Raw genomic sequence first — 17,050 nt, forward strand, 5'->3', positions numbered from 1 at the left:
CCCTTATCCAGGTAATATCTCGGCTCCCACCCTCATCCCAGTAATATTTTGACTCCCACCCTTATCCCGGTAATATCTTGGATCCCACTCTTATCCCGGTAATATCTCACCCTTATCCCGGTAATATCTTGGCTCCCACTCTTACCCCAGTAATATCTCGTCTCTCACCCATATCCCGGTAATATCTCGTCTCTCACCCTTATCCCGGTAATATCTTGGCTCCCACCCTTATCCTAGTAATATCTTGGCTCCTACCAGTATCCCGGTAATATCTTGTCTCCCACCCTTATCCCGGTAATATCTTGGCTCCCACCCTTATCCTGGTAATATCTTGGCTCCCACCCTTATCCCGGTAATATCTTGGCTCCCACCCTTATACTGGTAATATATTGGCTCCCACCCTTATCCTGGTAATATCTTGGCTCCCACCCTTATCCCAGTAATATCTTGGCTACCACCCTTATCCCGGTAATATCTTGGCTCCCACCCTTATCCTAGTAATATCTTGGCTCCCACCCTTATCCCAGTAATATCTTGGCTACCACCTTTATCACGGTAAAATCTCGGCTCCCACCCTTATCTTGGCTCCTACCCTTATCCTGGTAATAGTTTGGTTCCCACCCTTATCCCGGTAATATCTTGGCTCCCACACTTATCCCGGTAATAGTTTGGTTCCCACCCTTATCCCAGTAATATCTCGGCTCCCACCCTTATCCTGGTAATATCTCGGCTCCCACCCTTATCCCGGTAATATCTTGGTTCCCACCCTTATCCCGGTAATATCTTGGCTCCCACACTTATCCTGGTAATATCTCGGCTCCCACCCTTTATCCCGGTAATATCTTGGCTCCCACCCTTATCCCGGTAATATCTTGGCTCCCATCCCTTATCCTGGTAATATCTTGGCTCCCATCCCTATCCCAGTTCCAGAAAAAGAAGAAACTTACCCCCCCACAGTCAGGACACAAGGTACTAACACTGCATTTTTAGGGTCAATGACTTACCAAGTAGCTTCCTTTCGGTGGCGCTATAGGAGCAATTTTGTTGTCTCAAAAGAGAAAAATTAATACAGGATACCCACCCCGAAACTGGCGCCTTTGTGCAGCAGGATGGGCTCTGGGTCGAGGAGGGCGCTGCTGCCGTCCTGATCTTGTGTCACCGCAATGATGCCTGAGAAGACAAAGTAGAAGCTGTCGCCCCGATGTCCCTTCCTTACAATAACCCGTCCACGTCCAAACCTGCGAAGACACAGAAATACCAAAAATAATTTTATATGTTTTATATGTAATTGTCCGTACACATTGGGCAATTCCTTTGCATTAGGCCACTGAACTGGGGGGCAATATGGATCCCCCATAATTTGTAGAGGAACCTATAGGCCCTGGCCTCTTCTGTAGTGTATGCTGAACACTTAAATCAATAGGAGTTCAGCTGTGAGAAGTCACATGGTATTACGACTATTATTCTAAACACTGAGGCCCAATTCACACGGCAAAATTTTCAAAAATACCGACCGGACATTCTGTCTGCAGCAGGCGCTGGCTGAACAAGCCGGCACTAGGACCGCTCAATACAATATCCTTATAGTTTTTTTATTACATTTTATAGATAAAAAAAACTATAATACTACTGAGTGTTTGTTCGATTCTAATTCTATACGGATATGATACATTGTTTTGTAATGTTCTTTTGGCCATGTTTGGTTTTCTTTGGCCAAAATTTCTTGTTGTAAAAATTTTCTCAAAAAACAATAAAAAATGTTTAAACCAGATAATGCTTCGTCTCCATAGAGGGAAATGCTTTTCTGCAGAACGAACTGACAAGTCAATTTTTTCTGTGGAGTGTGGACTCGGAATTTCGCCTTCAGATGTTTCTCCCCTCCCCTACTATTTTGCTGTGCCCCCCCCCCCCCCCCCGCACTGACCTCCTGTAATAGACCACCCTGACCTGCTCTGTACCCTCCAATGACCTCCTATAATAGACCACCATGGCCCTCTGTGTCACCCGCACTGACCTCCTGTAATAGACCACCCTGACCTGCTGTGCCCCCCACACTGACCTCCTGTAATAGACCACCCTGACCTGCTGTGCTCCCCACACTGACCTCCTGTAATAGACCACCCTGACCTGCTGTACCCTGCACTGACCTCCTGTAATAGACCACCCTGACCTGCTGTGCCCCCCACACTGACCTCCTGTAATAGACCACCCTGACCTGCTGTGTACCCTGCACTGACCTCCTATAATAGACCACCCTGACCTGCTGTGCCCCCCACACTGACCTCCTGTAATAGACCACCCTGACCTGCTGTGTACCCTGCACTGACCTCCTATTATAGACCACCATGGCCCTCTGTGTCACCCGCACTGACCTCCTATAATAGACCACCATGGCCCTCTGTGCCCTCCGCACTGACCTCCTGTAATAGACCACCATGGCCCTCTGTGCCCTCCGCACTGACCTCCTGTAATAGACCACCATGGCCCTCTGTGCCCTCCGCACTGACCTCCTGTAATAGACCACCATGGCCCTCTGTGCCCTCCGCACTGACCTCCTATAATAGACCACCATGGCCCTCTGTGCCCTCCGTACTGACCTCCTGTAATAGACCACCATGGCCCTCTGTGTCACCCGCACTGACCTCCTATAATAGACCACCATGGCCCTCTGTGCCCTCCGCACTGACCTCCTGTAATAGACCACCATGGCCCTCTGTGCCCTCCGCACTGACCTCCTGTAATAGACCACCATGGCCCTCTGTGCCCTCCGCACTGACCTCCTGTAATAGACCACCATGGCCCTCTGTGCCCTCCGCACTGACCTCCTGTAATAGACCACTCGAGCCAGCATGTGCTGCATCTGGGTGCTGTATCTGCGGAAGCTCAGGATCCCCATCATCATGCTGCGGATGAAGCGGATGTCACGTTCCGATCGATCCTCCGGCCTCTGCAGAGCCGCCGCCATTGCCTTCTCAGGGAACGTAAACTGCAAGAACAACCAGAAGCCCCTGTGAGAAACCTCTGAGCTCTACACTGCCCCCTAATGCCAGTGCTTAGAATCACACCCTGCCCACCTCATACTGGCTCTTGAAGAAAGTTGCGTCAAATGCAAGCTCAGCTTCCTTTTTCTTTTTCTTACCGTTTTTCTCCTAGGAACATAATGTACAAACATTTATATAACACGCACGCTGTACATGTATACAGTAAAAAAAAAACTGCTGATCAGACAAGAAATGATCCGTCTATAATATTAATGGTCGGTATAACAACAAAAAATCCAGAAAAATGCATTTCATATAAGTTATGAATTAAATTGCAAATGAATAAGTATTTGACCCCCTATCAATCAATATCATGTCTGAGTCATAGCTGTATTTTATTCATTTAACAAGCTGAGATTAAAGGGATAGTTACCTGTATAAAAGACAACACAGAATCAATCGATCAGATTCCAAACTCTCCACCATGTCCGACACCAAAGAACTGTCCAAGGATGTCAGGGACAAGATTGTGACCTACATAAGACTAGAATGGGCTACAAGATCCTCGACAAGCAGCTTGGTGAGAAGTTTACAAGTGTTGGTGCCATTATTGGTAAATGGAAGAAACACAAAATCTCTGTCCATCTCCATCGGTCGGGGGCTCCATGTAAGATCTCACCTCGTAAAGTTTCAATGATCATGAAAATGATGAGAACCCAGAATACAAGGGAGGATCTTGTCAATGATCTCAAGGCAGATGGGACCAAAGTCACCAAGAAATCAATTGGTAACACATTATATAGTGAAGTAATGAAATTCTGCAGAACCCGCAAGGTCCCCCTGCTCAAGAATGCACAGGCCCATTTGATGGAGAGAGATCATGTACAGGACCCATCTGATGGAGAAAGATCATGTACAGGACCGTCTAATGGGGATAGATCATGTACAGGACCGTCTGATGGAGAAAGATCATGTACAGACCAGTCTGATGGAGAAAGATCATGTACAGGACCGTCTGATGGAGAAAGATCATGTAAAGGACCGTCTGATGGAGAAAGATCATGTACAGGACCGTCTGATGGAGAAAGATCATGTATAGGACCCGTCTGATGGAGAAAGATCATGTACAGGACCGTCTGATGGAGAAAGATCATGTAAAGGACCGTCTGATGGAGAAAGATCATGTACAGGACCATCTGATGGAGAAAGATCATGTACAGGACCGTCTGATGGGGAAAGATCATGTACAGGACCGTCTGATGGAGAAAGATCATGTACAGGACCGTCTGATGGAGAAAGATCATGTACAGGACCATCTGATGGAGAAAGATCATATACAGGACCGTCTGATGGGGATAGATCATGTACAGGACCGTCTGATGGAGAAAGATCATGTACAGACCAGTCTGATGGAGAAAGATCATGTACAGGACCGTCTGATGGAGAAAGATCATGTACAGGACCGTCTGATGGAGAAAGATCATGTACAGGACCGTCTGATGGAGAAAGATCATGTACAGGACCGTCTGATGGAGAAAGATCATGTACAGGACTGTCTGATGGAGAAAGATCATGTACAGGACCGTCTGATGGGGAAAGATCATGTACAGGACCATCTGATGGGGAAAGATCATGTACAGCACCGTCTGATAGAGAAAGATCATGTACAGGACCGTCTGATGGAGAAAGATCATGTACAGGACCGTCTGATGGAGAAAGATCATGTACAGGACCGTCTGATGGAGAAAGATCATGTACAGGACCGTCTGATGGAGAAAGATCATGTACAGGACCGTGTGAGGGAGAAAGATCATGTACAGGACCATCTGATGGAGAAAGATCATGTACAGGACCGTCTGATGGACAAAGATCATGTACAGGACTGTCTGATGGAGAAAGATCATGTACAGGACCGTCTGAGGGAGAAAGATCATGTACAGGACCATCTGATGGAGAAAGATCATGTACAGGACCGTCTGATAGAGAAAGATCATGTACAGGACCGTCTGATGGAGAAAGATCATGTACAGGACCGTCTGATGGAGAAAGATCATGTACAGGACCGTCTGATGGAGAAAGATCATGTACAGGACCGTCTGATGGAGAAAGATCATGTACAGGACCGTCTGATGGAGAAAGATCATGTACAGGACCGTCTGATGGAGAAAGATCATGTACAGGACCGTGTGAGGGAGAAAGATCATGTACAGGACCATCTGATGGAGAAAGATCATGTACAGGACCGTCTGATGGACAAAGATCATGTACAGGACTGTCTGATGGAGAAAGATCATGTACAGGACCGTCTGAGGGAGAAAGATCATGTACAGGACCGTCTGATGGAGAAAGATCATGTACAGGCCCCTCTGATGGAAAAAGATCATGTACAGGATCGTCTGATGGAGAAAGATCATGTACAGGACCGTCTGATGGAGAAAGATCATGTACAGGACCGTCTGATGGAGAAAGATCATGTACAGGACCGTCTGATGGAGAAAGATCATGCACAGGACCGTCTGAGGGAGAAAGATCATGTACAGGACTGTGTGATGGAGAAAGATCATGTACAGGACCGTCTGATGGAGAAAGATCATGTACAGGACCGTCTGATGGACAAAGATCATGTAGGGGACAGTCTGATGGACAAAGATCATGTACAGGACCGTCTGATGGACAAAGATCATGTACAGGACCGTCTGATGGAGAAAGATCATGTACAGGACCATCTGATGGGGAAAGATCATGTACAGGACCGTCTGATGGAGAAAGATCATGTACAGGACCGTCTGATGGAGAAAGATCATGTACAGGACCGTCTGATGGAGAAAGATCATGTACAGGACCGTCTGATGGAGAAAGATCATGTACAGGACCGTCTGATGGAGAAAGATCATGTACAGGACCGTGTGAGGGAGAAAGATCATGTACAGGACCATCTGATGGAGAAAGATCATGTACAGGACCGTCTGATGGACAAAGATCATGTACAGGACTGTCTGATGGAGAAAGATCATGTACAGGACCGTCTGAGGGAGAAAGATCATGTACAGGACCGTCTGATGGAGAAAGATCATGTACAGGCCCCTCTGATGGAAAAAGATCATGTACAGGATCGTCTGATGGAGAAAGATCATGTACAGGACCGTCTGATGGAGAAAGATCATGTACAGGACCGTCTGATGGAGAAAGATCATGTACAGGACCGTCTGATGGAGAAAGATCATGCACAGGACCGTCTGAGGGAGAAAGATCATGTACAGGACTGTGTGATGGAGAAAGATCATGTACAGGACCGTCTGATGGAGAAAGATCATGTACAGGACCGTCTGATGGAGAAAGATCATGTACAGGACCGTCTGATGTAGGGAGATCATGTACAGGACCGACTGATGGAGAAAGATCATGTACAGGTCCGTCTGATGTAGGGAGATCATGTACAGGACCGACTGATGGAGAAAGATCATGTACAGGACCGTCTGATGTAGGGAGATCATGTACAGGACCGACTGATGGAGAAAGATCATGTACAGGACCGACTGATGGAGAAAGATCATGTAGAGGACCGTCTGATGGAGAAAGATCATGTACAGGACCGTCTGATGGAGAAAGATCATGTACAGGACCGTCTGATGGAGAAAGATCATGTACAGGACCATCTGATGGAGAAAGATCATGTACAGGACCGTCTGATGGAGAAAGATCATGTACAGGACCGTCTGATGGAGAAAGATCATGTACAGGCCCGTCTGATGGAGAAAAATCATGTACAGGACCGTCTGATGGAGAAAGATCATGTACAGGACCGTCTGATGGAGAAAGATCATGTACAGGACCGTCTGATGGAGAAAGATCATGTACAGGACCGTCTGATAGGGAAAGATCATGTACAGGACCATCTGATGGGGAAAGATCACGTACAGGACCGTCTGATGGAGAAAGATCATGTACAGGACCGTCTGATGGACAAAGATCATGTACAGGACCGTCTGATGGAGAAAGATCATGTACAGGACCATCTGAGGGAGAAAGATCATGTACAGGACCGTCTGATGGAGAAAGATCATGTACAGGACCGTCTGATGGAGAAAGATCATGTACAGGACCGTCTGATGGAGAAAGATCATGTACAGGACGGTCTGATGGAGAAAGATCATGTACAGGACCGTCTGATGGAGAAAGATCATGTACAGGACCGTCTGATGGAGAAAGATCATGTACAGGACCGTCTGATGGAGAAAGATCATGTACAGGACGGTCTGATGGAGAAAGATCATGTACAGGACTGTCTGATGGAGAAAGATCATGTACAGACCCGTCTGATGGGGAAAGATTATGTACAGGACCGTCTGATGGAGAAAGATCATGTACAGGACCGTCTGATGGAGAAAGATCATGTACAGGACTGTCTGATGGACAAAGATCATGTACAGGACGGTCTGATGGAGAAAGATCATGTACAGGACGGTCTGATGGAGAAAGATCATGTACAGGACCGTCTGATGGAGAAAGATCATGTACAGGACCGTCTGATGGAGAAAGATCATGTACAGGACCGTCTGATGGAGAAAGATCATGTACAGGGCCGTCTGATGGACAAAGATCATGTAGGGGACAGTCTGATGGACAAAGATCATGTACAGGACCGTCTGATGGACAAAGATCATGTACAGGACCGTCTGATGGAGAAAGATCATGTACAGGACCGTCTGATGGGGAAAGATCATGTACAGGACCGTCTGATGGAGAAAGATCATGTACAGGACCGTCTGATGGAGAAAGATCATGTACAGGACTGTCTGATGGACAAAGATCATGTACAGGACCGTCTGATGGAGAAAGATCATGTACAGGACGGTCTGATGGAGAAAGATCATGTACAGGACCGTCTGATGGAGAAAGATCATGTACAGGACCGTCTGATGGAGAAAGATCATGTACAGGACCGTCTGATGGAGAAAGATCATGTACAGGACCGTCTGATGGACAAAGATCATGTAGGGGACAGTCTGATGGACAAAGATCATGTACAGGACCGTCTGATGGACAAAGATCATGTACAGGACCGTCTGATGGAGAAAGATCATGTACAGGACCATCTGATGGGGAAAGATCATGTACAGGACCGTCTGATGGAGAAAGATCATGTACAGGACCGTCTGATGGACAAAGATCATGTACAGGACCGTCTGATGGAGAAAGATCATGTACAGGACCGTCTGATGGAGAAAGATCATGTACAGGACCATCTGATGGAGAAAGATCATGTACAGGACCGTCTGATGGAGAAAGATCATGTACAGGACCGTCTGATGGAGAAAGATCATGTACAGGACCGTCTGATGGAGAAAGATCATGTACAGGACCGTCTGAAGTTTATCAATGAACATTTGAGTGATTCAGGGAGAACTGGGTGAAAGTGTTTAGACACCAATATCCAGCTCTTTGGCATCAACTCAACTCACTGTGTTTGTAGGAGAAAAGCTGCCTCGGACCCCAAGAACACCATCCCCACCCATCAAATATAGAGATGGAAACATTATGCTTTGGGGTATTTTTTGGCTAAGGGGACAGGGCATCTTAACCTCATCAAAGGAACCATGGATGGGGCCATGTAACATCATGGGTGAGATCCTTCTTCCTTCAGCCAGGGCATTGGATATGGGTGGTGGATGGGTTTTCCAGCATGACAAAGACCCAAAAACACGCCAAGGCAACAAAGGAGGCTTATAAAGAAGCACATGTCCTGCAGTGACCCAGCAAGTATCCAGACATTAATCCCATAGACAATCTGTGGTGAAGCTAAAGGCTCCAGTTGCCAAGCGTCAGCCCCGAAACCTTAAAGGGGTACTCCGCCACTAGACGTCTTATCCCCTATCCAATGGGGAATCCCGCGATCTCGACTGCAGCACCCCAGACATCCGGCGCACAGAGCGAACTTCACTCAGTCACGTCCCCTCCCATAGACCTCGATTGAGGGGGCGGGGCCATGACTTCATGAGCGGGGAATGGCTGTGACATGTGCCTCCGGCGCTGCACCCAACGCTCTAAGCGAATGACGGGTGCAGCAGGGAGATTGCGGAGTACCCCTTTAATGACTGAGAGAGGGACAAGAATCCTCCTGAGATGTCTGCAAACCTGGGTGCCACTACAAGAAACTCCGACCTCTGTGATCGCCAACAAGGGTTTTACCACCAAGGACTAAGTCATGTTTAGCAAAGGGGTCAAATACTTTTTACACTGAATAAAATGCAAATCAATTTATATCTTTTATTAAATGTGTTTTATAGGATATTTGTTGTTCTGTCTCTCACTGTTCAAATAAACCGACCATTAAAATTATAGACGGATCATTACAGACGGATCAAATACTTTTTTCCTTCGCTGTAGTGTATACATTGTATACATTGTATATACGGTCACCTCTGGGTATCAGTGCACTGACCTCCTCCTCATAACTGCGATCCTGACATGGAAATCCTGACACCTCAACGTCCCCCCAGAAGGACGACCCCCTCGCTTCCTCCGCCGTATGGATGAAGCCCCGGATGGCGGCCTGTAACTGCATGACCCGGCGCACCAGGTGCTGGAAAGTCTGCAAAGAGATTGACTAATAATACATGATGGGGGTGCAGTGCTGCGTGACTGTATCACACACCATAGGATTAGATACAGCAGCTCAGCAGACAATAGTACATATGATTGGCTTAGATACATTGACTCAGCAGGTATTATCACACATGATAAGCTTAGATACAGCAGCTCAGCAGAACCCTGTGCCTGGATACAGAGAAGACGCTCAGCACTGTCACTCCTGTCGGCCCCTGTCACACACGGGCCCCTTGACGACACTGAGATATTGACTAACGTGTTTATCCTGAAGCTCTATGACAACTAACGGCAGATCAGTGATCCAGATGAAGGAGGAAACAGCAGCCATCGAAACTCACATTCCTGTCCCTGCTATCTCTATGGGCCCCCTGTATAGAGCACCGGGCCCCACACAGAGCTCCATTGTCTTCTCACTGATCTCTAAAGATTTTCTTCAATAACACTTATTGACATGTTGTCACCTCCATGACCGCACCACTATGAGCTGTGCAGTCATAGTCCGACCGCCACCTGTCAGCATACATAGTCCCCCCTGCCACCTGTCAGCAGACATAGTCCCCCCTACCACCTGTCAGCAGACATAGTCCCCCCTGCCACCTGTCAGTAGACATAGTCCCCCCTGCCACCTGTCAGTAGACATAGTCCCCCCTGCCACCTGTCAGTAGACATAGTCCGACCGCCACCTGTCTGCAGACATAGTCCCCCCTGCCACCTGTCAGCAGACATAGTTCCCCCTGCCACCTGTCAGCAGACATAGTCCCCCCTGCCACCTGTCAGCAGACATAGTCCCCCCTGCCACCTGTCAGCAGACATAGTCCCCCCTGCCACCTGTCAGCAGACATAGTCCCCCCTGCCACCTGTCAGCAGACATAGTCCCCCCAGTACCCTGTCAGCAGACATAGTCCCCCCTGCCACCTGTCAGCAGACATAGTCCCCCCAGTAACCTGTCAGCAGGCATAGTCCCCCCAGTAACCTGTCAGCAGGCATAGTCCCCCCACCTGTCAGTAGACATAGTCCCCCCTGCCAGCTGTCAGTAGACATAGTCCCCCCTGCCACCTGTCAGCAGACATAGCCCCCCGCCACCTGTCAGCAGACATAGTCCCCCCGTCACCTGTCAGCAGACAATGTCCCCCCACCCCCTGTCAGCAGACATAGTCCCCCCACCTGTCAGCAGACATAGTCCCCCCCACCTGTCAGCAGACATAGTCCCCCCACCACCTGTCAGCAGACATAGCCCCCCCCACCTGTCAGCAGACATAGTCCCCCCCCCACCTGTCAGCAGACATAGTCCCCCCCCCACCTGTCAGCAGACATAGTCCCCCCTGCCACCTGTCAGCAGACATAGTCCCCCCCACCTGTCAGTAGACATAGTCCCCCCCCACCTGTCAGCAGACATAGCCCCCCCACCACCTGTCAGCAGACATAGTCCCCCCCACCTGTCAGAAGACATAGTCCCCCCTGCCACCTGTCAGCAGACATAGTCCCCCCCCACCTGTCAGCAGACATAGTCCCCCCCACCTGTCAGCAGACATAGTCCCCCCCACCTGTCAGCAGACATAGTCCCCCCCCACCTGTCAGCAGACATAGTCCCCCCCACCTGTCAGCAGACATAGTCCCCCCCCCACCTGTCAGCAGACATAGTCCCCCCTGCAACCTGTCAGCAGACATAGTCCCCCCTGCCACCTGTCAGTAGACATGGTCCCCCCCCACCTGTCAGCAGACATAGTCCCCCCCACCTGTCAGCAGACATAGTCCCCCCCGCCATCTGTCAGTAGACATAGTCCCCCCCCACCTGTCAGCAGACATAGTCCCCCCACAACCTGTCAGCAGACATAGTCCCCCCCACCTGTCAGCAGACATAGTCCCCCCTGCCACCTGTCAGCAGACATAGTCCCCCCACCACCTGTCAGTAGACATAGTCCCCACCACCTGTCAGCAGACATAGTCCCCCCCCACCTGTCAGCAGACATAGTCCCCCCTGCCACCTGTCAGCAGACATAGTCCCCCCCCCCTGTCAGCAGACATAGTCCCCCCTGCCACCTGTCAGCAGACATAGTCCCCCCTGCCACTTGTCAGCAGACATAGTCCCCCCTGCCACCTGTCAGCAGACATAGTCCCCCACACCTGTCAGCAGACATAGTCCCCCACACCTGTCAGCAGACATAGTCCCCCCTGCCACCTGTCAGTAGACATAGTCCCCCTGCCACCTGTCAGCAGACATAGTCCCCCTGCCACCTGTCAGCAGACATAGTCCCCCCTGCCACCTGTCAGCAGACATAGTCCCCCCTGCCACCTGTCAGCAGACATAGTCCCCCCTGCCACCTGTCAGCAGACATAGTCCCCCCCACCTGTCAGCAGACATAGTCCCCCCACCTGTCAGCAGACATAGTCCCCCCACCTGTCAGCAGACATAGTCCCCCCCACCTGTCAGCAGACATAGTCCCCCCCACCTGTCAGCAGAAATAGTCCCCCCCCCACCTGTCAGCAGACATAGCCCCCCCCACCTGTCAGCAGACATAGTCCCCCCCACCTGTCAGTAGACATAGTCCCCCCCCACCTGTCAGTAGACATAGTCCCCCCCACCTGTCAGTGGACATAGTCCCCCCACCACCTGTCAGCAGACATAGTCCCCCCACCACCTGTCAGTAGACATAGTCCCCCCTACCTGTCAGCAGACATAGTCCCCCCCCCACCTGTCAGTAGACATAGTCCCCCACCTGTCAGCAGACATAGTCCCCCCTGCCACCTGTCAGCAGACATAGTCCCCCCTGCCACCTGTCAGCAGACATAGTCCCCCCTGCCACCTGTCAGCAGACATAGTCCCCCCTGCCACCTGTCAGCAGACATAGTCCCCCCTGCCACCTGTCAGCAGACATAGTCCCCCCTGCCACCTGTCAGCAGACATAGTCCCCCCACCTGTCAACAGACATAGTCCCCCCTGCCACCTGTCAGCAGACATAGTCCCCCCTGCCACCTGTCAGCAGACATAGTCCCCCACACCTGTCAGCAGACATAGTCCCCCACACCTGTCAGCAGACATAGTCCCCCCTGCCACCTGTCAGCAGACATAGTCCCCCCTGCCACCTGTCAGCAGACATAGTCCCCCACACCTGTCAGCAGACATAGTCCCCCACACCTGTCAGCAGACATAGTCCCCCCTGCCACCTGTCAGCAGACATAGTCCCCCCTGCCACCTGTCAGCAGACATAGTCCCCCCTGCCACCTGTCAGCAGACATAGTCCCCCCTGCCACCTGTCAGCAGACATAGTCCCCCCACCTGTCAGCAGACATAGTCCCCCCACCTGTCAGCAGACATAGTCCCCCCACCTGTCAGCAGACATAGTCCCCCCCCACCTGTCAGCAGACATAGTCCCCCCCCCACCTGTCAGCAGACATAGTCCCCCCCCACCTGTCAGTAGACATAGTCCCCCCCACCTGTCAGTAGACATAGTCCCCCCCACCTGTCAGTAGACATAGTCCCCCCACCACCTGTCAGCAGACATAGTCCCCCCACCACCTGTCAGCAGACATAGTCCCCCCCTGCCACCTGTCAGTAGACATAGTCCCCCCTACCTGTCAGCAGACATAGTCCCCCCCCCACCTGTCAGCAGACATAGTCCCCCCCCACCTGTCAGCAGACATAGTCCCCCCCACCTGTCAGCAGACATAGTCCCCCCCCCCCACCTGTCAGCAGACATAGTCCCCCCCCCACCTGTCAGTAGACATAGTCCCACCACCTGTCAGCAGACATAGTCCCCCCCCCCACCTGTCAGTAGACATAGTCCCACCACCTGTCTACAGACATAGTCCCCCCCCCACCTGTCAGTAGACATAGTCCCACCACCTGTCAGCAGACATAGTCCCCCCCCACCTGTCAGTAGACATAGTCCCCCCCACCTGTCTGCAGACATATGTGTAGGTGAATTGTTACATACGTATTTCCCCATATATAACCGTAGGTTGAGCAGAGGTCACTGATTGCTCCATTGGATGTATCTGGTAACAAGGTTGTTTGTGATGGAATAATAGTTTGTGTCAGCGCATTTGTATATAAGAGGTGTCATATATACAGGTCATGTGAGGCGGCTGGACCAGTGCTGATAGTTCTATGGTAACTCTGAGGGTATAATGACACGTTATTGATGTCACATGTCCCTGTAATTATCAGGGACCCTGTAATATCTGTCTGGCACTTATTACAGCCCAACAGAGAGCCGGGCACAACACCGCGACAAACGGGGGGGGGGTCACTCATAAGCATCTGTCCGAAGGTCACCGATCACACTGTCACCTACTGCAACTGCATGTTATATAACTAATACAGATAGATATGAGATAGATATAGATAGATAGATATATATGAGATAGATAGATATGAGATAGATAGATATGAGATAGATAGATATGAGATAGATAGATATGAGATAGATAGATAGATATGAGATAGATATGAGATAGATAGATATGAGATAGATAGATATATATGAGATAGATAGATAGATAGATAGATATGAGATAGATACATAGGAGATAGATACATAGGAGATAGATAGATAGATATGAGATAGATATATATGAGATAGATAGATAGATATGAGATAGATAGATATGAGATAGATAGATAGATAGATATGAGATAGATAGATAGATAGATAGATATGAGATAGATAGATAGATATGAGATAGATAGATATGAGATAGATAGATAGATAGATAGATATGAGATAGATAGATAGATAGATAGATAGATATGAGATAGATATGAGATAGATAGATATGAGATAGATATATATGAGATAGATAGATAGATAGATAGATAGATAGATAAATGTCTAAGAATATAATAAAGAAAAATAATTCACATTAAGGCTAGATTTCCACACAGAATTATTTCTGGCATTTATTTGAATACGGCCACTGTAGTTTACTGCAGCCGGAGGACGGGATAGGAGGTCAGGATAGGAGGTCGGGATAGGAGGTCGAGATAGGAGGACGGTAGAGGACGGAATAGGAGGACGGGTAGGAAGACGGGATAGGAGGTCGAGATAGGAGGACGGTATAAGAGGACGGAATAGGAGGATGGGTAGGAAGACGGGATAGGAGGTCGTGATAGGAGGACTGGATGGGAGGTCGAGATAGGAGGACGGGATAGGAGGTCGAGATAGGAGGACGGGATAGGAGGACGGGATAGGAGGTCGTGATAGGAGGACTGGATGGGAGGTCGAGATAGGAGGACGGGATAGGAGGTCGAGATAGGAGGACGGGATAGGAGGACGGGATAGGAGGTCGGGATAGGAGGTCGGGATAGGAGGACGGGATAGGAGGTCGGGATAGGAGGACGGGATAGGAGGACAGGAAAGGAGAACGGGAAAGGAGGTTGAGATAGGAGGACGGGATAGGAGGACGGGATATGGGGTTGGGTTATGACAACAATATATGAGGACTGGATATAAAGTCAAAAGTTTCCTCCTCTGTTTATTTTCCTCCCCAACAAGGATTAGGAAGGAAAAACCGGGCAACACCGAGTACTCAGCTAGTAAGGAATATAAAAGAAGGACTTGTACTTCATCCTGTTGGATCCGCTTCTTATTTTGACTCCAAAAAATTCCATAAAAAACCTGTGTTGACCCTAGCCTTAAGGATATGTCAAAAAAACATATCCCCTATGGAGGAGCCATAGTTTGTTTTGTATGAGACATCTCCTTTAAAGTAAAAAAAATCCTCAAATTGTAGAAAATTCCTAAGTGCCGCAGCCTGAGGGGCTTCACATTATATTCACATTTGTTGACATTTTTTTTTTATATATATTTTTATTTTAATAATTACAAAAATACATTGTACAAATCCGATAAAACAACATCACCAATCGGAAGAAAAGCAGAAGCCATAGAAATACTTGTTTACATAGAGTGTCTAATCAACATCCCCCCCCCCATCCCCCCCCCCCCCCCCCAACCCACTGGCACCGAGAAGAGCAAAGAGAAAAAAAAAAAAGGGGGAAGAGCTTTTTAAATCTACCATAAATTCCAAATTTTCCGACATTCTCTTTGCCCACCCCTACTCCTCATCCATCTAAACTCCTTATTTTTCATGGTTTTCAGACCTTCCTTCCATTCCTCTATTTGCAGTTCTTTAGGGGATATCCAATTCCTTAATATAATCAGTCTGGCGAAGAACAAAATCCGATGCAGCAGACACTCAAATTTGCCCATATTACCCATAGCTCCCAGCAGTATAAACTCTATCGTACGAGGAACCTTCACCGAGATTTTACTTTCTACCCCTTTTATTACAGATTCCCAGAACACAGATATCTTCTCACACTATACTAAGCTATGTAGATAATCCGCCTCTTCCAAACCACATTTAACACACTGTGACGTGATTCTCACCCCTATCCTATGTAAATGAGGCGCGGAATAGTGGGTCCTGTGTAATATCTTAAATTGTGTAATTTTATGTTCCATATTACGAGAAACCTTACTTATATTTTGGGCCATAATGTCCCAGTCTTCCTCCGACACAGTACCCACTATTCCGGACCATTTGTCTTTAATTCTGTCGATCCCCCTTACTCCAATAATCTTATTTAATTTCTTATACAAAATTGAGATTCCTTTTTTTTTTTAAGTGTTCTATTTGAGTTAGTGCATCTATAAAGTTGTGTTTCTGTGTTACATATATCTCCTTATCTATCGTGTTATGGACGGCATGACTAACCTGCCAATAATACAGCCAATCGTTATCACTAATGTCATACCCCCTTTTTATGTGCTCAAATGAAGAGAGTTGTCCTTTATCAAATAGTTGTTCTAGTCATTTTATACCCTTACTATCCCAAAAAGTTAACTCACAATTCACCAATTCTTTAAATTTATTGTTACCCCATAGGGGTGTGAACCCAAAACTATTTCCTACATGTAATTCTCCCTTTAATCTCTCCCATACTTTCCTATATTTATACCATAACATCGTGTTATTTGACCCACTCTCCTCATAATCATCTAATTCCAACACCTCATATATGTTCCCTTTCTCCTTATCTACTACAATCTTCTCCAGATATCTAGAATTTCTCCAATTCACGATTCGTACCAACTGCGCGGCCAAATAATAAACAAAGAAATTGGGCATATCCAATCCCCCCCTATCTCCAGGGGCCATAAAATATCTGTACTTCAGACGGACCCTTTTTCTTCCCCATAACAATCTGCCCAGTATCACTTCTATCTTCCGGAACCAGCATTTGCCGATCAACACATTTGTTGACATTTTAAATGTCAAAATTTAAATATTTCAATGTAAGTTAAATAAAAAAATGTGAAGATTGCCAGCAGAATAAGACCCCCTGGACCATCTAGTTCACCGTATAATGAATTATTTCCTTTTATATGTGTCTTAGGATAAATAGTATCTACTACTACTTCAGAAAAATAAAGGTTTTCGTCATTTCTGCGGTT

The 17,050-nt window shown here is 48.2% G+C and overlaps 1 protein-coding gene across 5 annotated transcripts in view; it reads right to left on the reverse strand.

The window, feature by feature from the left end:
* Window positions 1–17,050, reverse strand: part of CNBD2 (cyclic nucleotide binding domain containing 2) — an 82,693-nt gene that overhangs the window by 27,881 nt on the left and 37,762 nt on the right. For all 5 annotated transcript variants that reach the window (XM_056518746.1, XM_056518745.1, XM_056518747.1 and 2 more), the window contains 4 exons: window positions 9,424–9,573; window positions 3,075–3,149; window positions 2,823–2,986; window positions 1,082–1,238 (listed from right to left, as the gene is read on the reverse strand). In XM_056518746.1, coding sequence (XP_056374721.1) covers window positions 1,082–1,238; window positions 2,823–2,986; window positions 3,075–3,149; window positions 9,424–9,573 — 546 coding nt within the window. The remainder of the gene's footprint in view (window positions 1–1,081; window positions 1,239–2,822; window positions 2,987–3,074; window positions 3,150–9,423; window positions 9,574–17,050) is intronic.

The sequence above is a fragment of the Hyla sarda genome, chromosome 5 (genome assembly GCF_029499605.1).
Source record: "Hyla sarda isolate aHylSar1 chromosome 5, aHylSar1.hap1, whole genome shotgun sequence".
NCBI classification, from domain to species: domain Eukaryota; kingdom Metazoa; phylum Chordata; class Amphibia; order Anura; family Hylidae; genus Hyla; species Hyla sarda.